We start from the raw sequence: 9,795 nt of genomic DNA, 5'->3' as shown, positions 1-9,795 counted from the left end.
CAAAAGGCCGACCCTGATCAACAACTTGACCACACAATACATAGGATACAGCACTCTTTCCTTGACAAATGAAGTAGAAAGAAAACAATGCAAATATAATCAATGTATTGATATTTTGGTTTTGTCTGATACGAGTCATGAGTTAACAGTCATCAGCTTCTGTCCCACTAGGCATTCAAAACATTCCACTTCGAGTAACAGCTCATATCCAATGTGATAAGCGTGGATCATTGCTGACCGAAATAGAGTTCATAATCGCATAAACAGGGCACACGAAGAATTGTCCTTTCCCAAGGTGTTTCCTGGGCCTAAAAATAACATCCTTTCTACTTGTTATCAAATTCACACCATTGTGCCGGTGAATTAATGATGCCTTGCTCGTACAGTACGTGTGCATCTGGTCGACAGATAAACTTCATGTTTATTGCACTCGGCTCACTGTGTTTTAGTAGCAGGATGAGCAATGCTGTTGTCTCGCATACCACTGTGCCGGATTCACCCAAAAATATTTTGCTCATAAATTGCTTATTAGTTTAGTAGTACAAAAAACAACAACATTGAACAGTGATGCCCTGATGAAATCTGAACCATGCCTCAAGTTTCTGTCAATTCTGCCAAGAATTAATACCCCGCAGCAATTTTAGTACTAAAGAATTCAGGTCTGGTTTTCTTACTTATTTGTCCAACAATGACTCCAACATAATGATAACAGTGTTACGCTTCCTTTAATATTTCACACAACTCAGGGTTTTCTCTTAAGGGCAAATAAGCAGTATAGCCTTCCACTGCACCCGTGACACTAAGGACAAGGTGGTCTCATAGGTTTTTCTTTTGTTTTTTTATGCACCATAGAGTGATGCATATATATATATATATAAAGATTATGCATCACCCCTATGGTGCATAAAAAAATGTCAGTTTGGGCTGAAATGTTGAGTTTTGGGCACAAAAATGTTTCTGGCATTCTTGAGAAAATGGAACTAGTGCTATTTTTTTTTTAATCCAAGAAGGCCTGGTGGGGACAGGAACTTAATAGAGCTCTATCTTTTACATTTAAAATGTATCAGATTTTTTTTTCTTTTAAATCCTGTGGGCCTATGTCTGCCCTCGAGACTCCCCCTAACCCCCTATCCTAGCTCAATGGGGAAACTGTCCCTGTCCCCATGAATATTTGACTCTAGAAATTTGATTAGGCTACACTCGCAAATGTGTTGAAAGTTTACACCACTACATACCAATGTCAACCGGCTGATGCTTTACCTTATCTGTCAAAAAGGTGTTCTTTCACTGTTCTAGTTGTTATGTTTCAGGAATAGAATTTTTTTTTTAAATCTCATTGGGGTTTTCTGAGGTCATAATAATAATAATAATAATAATAATAATAAATTGTATTTATAGAGCACTTTTTTATTAACAGTCACTATGAATCCAGTGGAGTATTGGTTACTGTTCTAAATCCGTATGATATATACAGTTAGTTATGGAAAAGCCACTGTCCACTTCCTAGGGACCTCCAGCGCCTCCAAAAACATGCGGATTCGGCCATTTCGGGTTTGATTTGAATTATTTGACGATGCGATCATTGGCTGGGCGGTGCGAGGCGGGCTGGACATGTCGGGCCCGGGCGTCAGCGCCGCCAGCAAGCGGCGCTTCAGGTCAGCTCAGCCGGCGGTGCCGCGGTCGCCGAAGATGTCCACAGTGGGTCGGGTTACAGCGCCCCATCTCTAAGCCCCCGTCAGTGCGCCGCGAGCCGCGGGACGACGCAGGGTCGGCTCGGACACCGGCCGCCGGGAGGGCAAAAGGGGCCCGCGCCACTCGATGTAAGTGATCGTTTTCCGACAGGCTTCGCTTCGACACATCTCACTGATCGGTTGAGGATTGAGGTGCGTTTCGTCAGAGTCGCCTTTGTTCGCCGGGCGGCCGCCGAACGCCGGGGAGCCGCTCCAGTGTCGTCGCGGAGAAGGGGCACTGGGCGAGAAAGACGGGATTTAGGAAAACAGCTCCGAGCGCTGTTTTTCAAATCGCAACGTGTGGAGTGTAAGTAGACACCGTGGGCGTTTGGTTTTGCGGGGAAACAGACGGCGGTACTGTTCAACTTCTTCATCGTCTTCGTGTCAGGAAGCCTGTTGCTTTCTCGCCGCACGGATGACATGGGGAAGGAGGAGGAGGAGTTGAGAAAAGCGGATTGTCCCGAGTGCTTTGGCGACTGTTTTCAAAATACTCGCAACCCTGACATGGTCTCCCAACAACACACGCACTTCTGCCGAAGCAAACGCGCTATTAACGCCGGGAATTATGTCGTTAACCCGACTTTTGACATGGAACTGTACGATACATCCACAAGCTGTTATGATTGGCTGTTAGTCGCCTCGTTCACGAGCTCACGTAAACGCCACCCGAAAGCTCCCGTGTGTCTGGGCGGGAGGCCACTTTGTCAAAGAGGCTAAACATTTTCTTTCGGCCTCCTGTGAATCATAACGAGACAGTGGATGGTCGCAACTTCTAGTGGCGATCACTTCTGCTCTTGCTCATGCGTAGGAGCCAGTTCGAATGCGTTGCCAACACCCAGAACACGCACTGTGTCTTGTGTCCCTGAACGCATCACCCATAACATTCTACTGTGGCCATATTATTGTAATAACGCAAGAAAAAAAAACGGAGTGACCCACAACTGAGTAGCTTTAAAGATAAACCAATTCAAGTTTAGGACAATATTAGAATAGTAGAGGAATGGGTTTTTAAAAAATAAGAAACTTACTTGTCTGAAACTGAGTTATAATAGATGTTGAAATCATCATTTTGGTGATCACAGTTAATAACAAAAAATTTCAGTAGCACTTTGATAATAAGATATTGACTGCACTGATGTATTTTCATGCAGCAATTCATCAGAACAGAAAATTCAGCACTACTCAAATCTAAAGTTTGATTTTGCTCCGGTGCATCAAAATAAACCCAATGATTTACAGTTTTCCAGACAATGCACAGCTGCAACTGAACATACTGAAATCTGATTTTTTTATTTTTTCCCCCCAGTTTAACTTCTGCAAACACACAGCGGACGAACTACGAAGGAAATTGAATGACTATAAACAACGCGGTGCTGTGGTGATCCTGTCGCTACATGTACCGCAGCTATTCTAAGAGTCAGTGTAGGGCTTTTAATTATCCAATCTCCTTTAATCGTGTAATGTCTCCCCGAGTCATGTCATGCTTGTAGCAAAGCCACTTATAAACTCGAGTATGATGTCCTGGGGATGGGAGTTGACAGCCATCACACTCGTAATAGAAGCATTAGTCCAATATGAAGACATAACCGCCTGTTTGTGCCAGCATTCGACTTTAAAGGTGGGATGCACAAGTGCAGCAAGGTTCTTTCTGACACTGGCTTTGTAAACTCAGCATGAAGTAATTTCTTTCCCCCGCTATTTCTTTTCTGTTTTAAGCAGCCTGTGAAATATTATTTTATAGCAAAATGTTTGTATGTATGTAGATTAGCTAGTGTCAATGCATTATGAAGCAGCACGCATTTGGATTTGCTGCAGGTCATGAAAGTAATACTGATATCTAGATAAAGTAATGAGGAAAGAAGCACAGTTAATAAAACCTTGTTTGTACATTTTTAATTTAAGGAGGGTCAGTACAATTGGAGACTGAGATAATGGCGTGAGAATGTTATGCTAGTTTTAGAATATATAAAAATACATATAGTGTGTTGATTAAAGTCCCAATAATGTAAATGATCGTGCGTGAATCCATCAATACGAGCATTAATAATAAGAATAATAATAATATATTTGATTTATAAAGCGCTTTTCATGCACCCAAAGCGCATTAGTCAAATATAGAGAAAGTATGAACCGACGGTAGAGAGAGAGAGTCTGCACCTCTGGGCTGGGACTCAGTAAATAGCCTACAGTTCTTCAGCACAATGGTTACTCTGAGAGGTTGTTTTTTTTGGTGAAACATTATCAAGAGACAAATATGGGCCTGACAGAAAGGAAATAAATACATTTTCCCTTACATGTTGACCTTTTGAATCGAGAATGTTTAGGCGGTTGGGTTCATAGGATAATGGGCCTTTCCTGCTCTTACTTCCTGTTTGTATAGGGTGCGTTGTGGAAGCTAAAAGCATATGAGTGAATCTGTGTCCAGGTGGTACATAAAGTTCTCTAATTGATAAGGCAAAAAACATAACACGTAATGTTGTTCTTTTCAGGCCTTGGAAAAAGGGGAGGGGGATTGTGACATTGCTGTTAATGGAGAGAAATCCCATCCATCTGGAATTCTAAAAAATGATTGAAACAATGGGTAAGTTATCAATTTGTATTTCCTTATGTGGCAGCTACATACATCTGATTAAGTCAAATTAAATATTATTGCTGCTGACTCACTGTAAATTCTGTATTTTCATTTATTTTTACAAAGTGTAGTTTTTTAAAAAGGGTTGGATGTCCGTCTTTGCTGGCGCTGCATCCCACGTTTGGCTCCTGCTGTGTGTTTTCTCCACCAGAGTTAAGAGGCCCTGGATTCAGTTGAAGGCTTGCGGATTGCCGATGTTGCCATGTCTGATAATGTTGCCATGTATTTGAGTGTTTGTTTGTCCCAGTTGAGATTTATTTGTCCAAATGTCAGTAATGGAGCCAATTTGGTGTTTGCTTGCTTCTTTCTTTGAAGCAGCAATCTGTGGCCAGTCTCAAGATGTTTACCATGCACAGTCAGTCGTAACATGCGGGTTGGGGGCCAGTAAAGTTTTGCCTTCTATACGCCGAGACCACTCCATCTTTTGGAACACCACAAATAAAACATAAACACATACACGTCACACTCTGGTGCGACTCCTCATTGTGCACACTGGGGCGAGAGCAATGACAACGATACAACTACCTGCACTGGACCAGTGGCCAACAGAAGGAAAACCGAGGGTCAAGTGTTTTTGGCTTGTTTACAATCTTTGTTCAAACAACAATGCATCTCAGCCCCCCCCCCCAAAAAGTGCTTTGGACCTTGTGCACACCCTATTAGGTGTTAGTCACAGTTGGTGAGCCTCGGAAATTGCTTGATTTTTTTCCAGATGACGTTGGGCTGGACCAAACCCACTAACAAGACTCTCTGGAGTTGCTCGATTGTGGGGCTTATGCAGGGTCCAGCAAGCAAACTGTGGCGGGCCTGGTTCTTTTATCTTCCCCTCTTCATAGCCAACCTACAATTGACCCAAAAGGCGAAAATAGGAGACAAACATTGCTATTCTGGAAAGAAAGATTGTTGAGAATTTAAGTTTGTTTCTCTTTGGGTGCAAAACCTGATACTACATGATTTCAAAATAGTGAGGTCTGTTGAGCGCAGGTTGTGATGTGTGGCTGCGTCCATCTTTCTTCTATCCATAATGTACTGTACATGTCCTTGTTTAACAAAGACAAACGGTTATGGAAAACTATATATTTTTTAACAAGCATATTATTAAAGGTAAAATTAAACAAGGGTATTTTACTGCAAAGATAAGGTCATTTCCACACACCCTTCCCTGTCTTACTATCACTGCCCTGCCCTGATAAAGCCTCTGTCTCATCACACCTCTATCTCTCCCACACCTCCCTCTCCCTGCATCCACTCCTTCACCCCGCGCCGGCGCTGTCACTGAAATATTTGACGACTTGCAGATACACAGCGTGCCTTGCAGGCGGTGGAGCGTCTCCAGGCCAAACTGAAGGAGCGAGGAGAGGTGCCCGCCGAGGAGAAGCTCAGCCTGCTCAAATCAGTGCTCCAGAGCCCGCTCTTCCACCAGATCCTGGCCTTGCAGAAATCTGTCCAGCATGTCAGAGACCAGGTAAAAAACCCAGGTGGTGGTCCAGGTGTCCGTAATAATGTGATGAACACAAGTCTGCGTTTTGATTTTTGCACGTTTAACGGAGCCTGTGGGACTCTGAGCACGTTCAATCTGAGTAATGACAAAAACAAGTGCTTGCTGGGTTCCCAGGCGTACAAACTGCGACAATGCCAGATGGCACCATCATACTTTGCATGTAGAAAAGTAATATAAACGGAAGTGGACACGGTTAATGAGAAATAAAGATTTGCCAGGTTTTTTTTACCATTACATTAGATGAGGAGGGGTTGATGCAGGAGGAGGGGCAATATTATCAACCTATCATCATCATCATCCATGTTTTTTTATGTGTCCTGTATGTCTGGGCAATATTATGAAGATCGACTCCATTATTTACGTAGTTATTGTACTGAATCTGCTACTGACCATTTTCTTTAGGCACATAAAGACAGAATTGAGTTGCATTGTGGAGCCGTCTATCGTCCGTGGTTACGTGATAACCAAAGCATTATCCAGAAAATGTTGAAATTGAAATTCCTCTCTTGCCCGTCTCTCGGGTGACCTTACTGATTCTGTATGTGGTTCGTGTCGACACACACACACACACACACACACACACACACACACACACACACACACACACACACACACACACACACACACACACACACACACACACACCCCCCCCCCCCCCCCCCCCCCCGCTTCCTTTCATCCTCATCCCCCAGTAGTGTTCCTGCTATGGCCAAATTGCTGTCAGGGTTCACACAAGCCAGATATAATATGGCTACATGGCTACACTGGCAGAGATAGTTGGTCTAAGTCAGGAACTCTTTTCGAAGCGGATTCTCCCCTTTGAGAATTGAACATTTGAGTGGAAGGAAAAGAGCTCTTAAGTCACAGTGGGAAGGGGCCGGGATAAGCATTTGAGAAATAGAGACGAAAATATTTCAGCTATGCAGTGGGAGGCAGGGATGCTAGAGCTTTTTACTCCTGGTGGAATTCAGATTATAAAAGCCCTGCTGGCATTTTTGTGTGCTGGCGATTTAGCTCGTTTCAAAAGGGCTACATTCCTATGTGTGGGTGCCGATCTGTGTCTTACTAAGCAAAGTTTATCAGTGTAAAATCCCTTTAGATCTTAAATTGGACTCATTCCACATTATAGCAACTACAACACACATGTCCATGCCTGTGTTATGTTTTTATGGAGTTTCCAAACCCAGCAGCACGTGTTTTCTTTGCCCCCTCGGGCAGAAACAATCTGGAGAAAGTGTGCATTTTGTGTTTTGTTGTGACAAGAGCCAGACGCATAGACGCACACTCCCCCACTGTCCGTCGTCTGGCTCTGCCAGTTGGGCCTAGCTCAGTCCATGTCGCTATGGCGACAAGGCCCTACTCTCCAATGAGAAAGAGGCCGCTGCCACTGTGTTAAGTGGGGCAGAAACAATTTCTTAAATGTGCAAGAACCAAACTGGAACTTTAATCCTCTTAGCAAGGCCCCAGCTAACAAAGCTTATGCATGAGGACAGCAACGTAGCGGCATGCTACGCTAACTTAGCCCGGCCCATAGGGTTTTGTTTGCACTCTGCAGCACTAATGTGTCCTGTCCAATGGAATTTGGTTTCCGAGGGGTAATTATGTTTAAAAGGACGCACAATTTTACTGCACACGTTTCCTGACCTCTGAAAGCACTGTCAACTTCCCCATGCACACACACACAACATCCCAAGGAGCCTCTGCTTGTTCAGGGCCACACGCCAAATACAGTGTTTACGAAATTATCACTGTGAATCGATGAGACCATTTGAATTGAATCCAATTCAGACGGCCGTAAACATTATGGCCTTTGGTTAATGAAATCGGAAAAAACACTGTTTTATGTAGTTGTCGTATTCATGTAATTCACCTGTCACAGAAGTAAAGTCATTGCAGTAATTAAAACCAAAGCGCATTAAGGCATCCAGATGGCCAGCGATGCTTTTCTCTCCATCATGACAGAAATATTGTATTTGGAGCCTAGTCATTGTTGGAACATCAGCTAAGTACCATTATCTCTGTCCAAGGATTAGGCTGCCACAGATCCAGCTAATCATAGACGGACAACAAACTATCTGTCATCGCGCTGGTGTCACATAACCCAGAATCAAGTGTTTTGGTGTCTAAAATTAAACTCGATGACGACGGTTTGTGTTTGAACTTTCTGTTTGAATTGATTCTGTGTGCAGAATCAGAAATTCTAAGCTGTAGTATTCAAAACAGCAAACCTGACAGACAACATTGTAATGAAGATCCAGTGTCGTTTTCACCCTGTTGTTTCACACAGTCATTTTGGTTAAAATGCATATAAAAATAATATAGCAATCTGCAGCGTTACTCACTACATGTGCATTTTTGTTCCCAGGGGAGTGTCCTGACGTCGCGTGGGAGTGACCCTGTCGATCCCATCACAGCTGTGAAGCCCAATGGAGGCCATGTTTCCTATTCAGATGTACCTGCTTCTACACACATTAATGGACAGACGTCGTCTGAAGAATTTGAGCACACCATTCAGTCCATGGCACAGGTATAACTAACTGTAAAGCCAGTGCAATATTGTCAGTGTAGTATTATAGACTATTATAATGACATCCTGTCACTTTATTACTTATTTTTAAACGTTTTGCTCATTTTAACTGACAACCACAAACAGGCACATTGAACAAGTGTCACAGCTCAAACCAAATATCTGAAGGGAACATCTAAAATGAGAACCACATCCTATAGACAGTGCTCTTTCCTCTTGAGGCACTTCAAACAGACTTTTATAGGCTGCCTGTAGCTTTGAAGCTATAATGAATCAGCAAGGGCACAAAGTGTATATGTGTGTGAATGACACAGGGGCGCTACGTGAATCATGTGGAGCTGCAGAAGCCAGTGTCAGGAGGTCTGGGCTTCAGCGTGGTGGGTCTGAAGAGCGAGAACCGCGGAGAGCTAGGCATATTCATCCAGGAAATTCAACTGGGAAGCGTGGCTCACTGGTACGTGAGAATGAAAATGCCGCTGCTCCGGAGTATGCCGTTCAACTGGTACGACACTATGTCCTTCTCTAAATGACACGCTCTATGCTTCTTTCCCACACAGTGATGGAAAGCTCAAAGAAGCGGACCAGATCTTGGCCATCAATGGCCAGCCCCTGGACCAGACGGTGACCCACCAGCAGGCTATAGGCATCCTACAGAGCGCTTCAGAGAGGGTGCAGCTCACAGTGGCCCGAGGACCAATACCTCAGCTGGCCAGTCCTGTGGTTTCCCGCACACCCTCTGCTGCCAGTACACTGTCGGCCAACTCTAGTGCGGTATAAATACACTCACATAGGGTGCACAGTTTGACAAGAGGTCCAAGTGCAGGAACAGTTTGTCTTATAAAGCAGTCAAACATGCAGTCTGCATTAAGACCCAAATATCAGCTCAATCCTACATGGCAATACAGTGTGACTACATGAGAACTAAGAATATCAAGGAGTGCTACTTTAAAGATGTCCTTATATTAATATATGAAAACTATATCTGCATTATCTAATGTTTTGGCTTGATAACTCAAACTATTTTCTAAAGGTAATATCTCAAACATCGCCACTGATTTTCTTAGACTAGTCTTCACACCCCGTTTCTTTCTTTTCACTCTGCCCAGTTGCAGCATGTGGAGACAATTGAGCTGGTCAACGACGGCACTGGCCTCGGATTCGGTATTGTGGGAGGCAAGACCACTGGCGTTATTGTCAAAACCATCCTTCCTGGAGGCATAGCTGATCAGGTGATTGCATCAATGCATCTCTACTTTCATTTGAAATTGCCATTGGGAGCATTTTAAATTGTGAATACATTAAGAAGATTTTTTCTTAGTATTTGACACTTTCAGATGATTCTTGCCAGGTGGGTATACTGACAATGAGTTATTTGCAACCAGCACAGAATTAATTATCACTCTAT

At 43.5% G+C, this 9,795-nt stretch overlaps 1 protein-coding gene across 7 annotated transcripts in view; it reads left to right on the top strand.

Moving 5' to 3' along the window:
* Positions 1-1,586: 1,586 nt before the first annotated feature.
* The window catches only part of LOC118287157 (multiple PDZ domain protein), a 39,953-nt gene continuing 31,744 nt past the window's right edge, over positions 1,587-9,795 (top strand). For 2 of the 7 annotated variants that reach the window (XM_035612032.2, XM_047335964.1), the window contains exons 1-7: positions 1,587-1,820; positions 4,220-4,311; positions 5,661-5,827; positions 8,229-8,390; positions 8,705-8,844; positions 8,948-9,161; positions 9,497-9,619. In XM_035612032.2, coding sequence (XP_035467925.2) covers positions 4,296-4,311; positions 5,661-5,827; positions 8,229-8,390; positions 8,705-8,844; positions 8,948-9,161; positions 9,497-9,619 — 822 coding nt within the window. In that variant the 5' untranslated portion in view covers positions 1,587-1,820; positions 4,220-4,295. Of the gene's footprint in view, positions 2,038-4,219; positions 4,312-5,660; positions 5,828-8,228; positions 8,391-8,704; positions 8,845-8,947; positions 9,162-9,496; positions 9,620-9,795 lie in introns of all 7 variants that reach the window. The other 5 variants (XM_047335966.1, XM_047335961.1, XM_047335965.1 and 2 more) reach the window with 3 other exon arrangements.

The sequence above is a fragment of the Scophthalmus maximus genome, chromosome 12 (assembly GCF_022379125.1).
Source record: "Scophthalmus maximus strain ysfricsl-2021 chromosome 12, ASM2237912v1, whole genome shotgun sequence".
Taxonomy (NCBI): domain Eukaryota; kingdom Metazoa; phylum Chordata; class Actinopteri; order Pleuronectiformes; family Scophthalmidae; genus Scophthalmus; species Scophthalmus maximus.
Note: the sequence above shows the minus strand (reverse complement) of the source record. Positions and strands in the feature narration are given on the sequence as shown.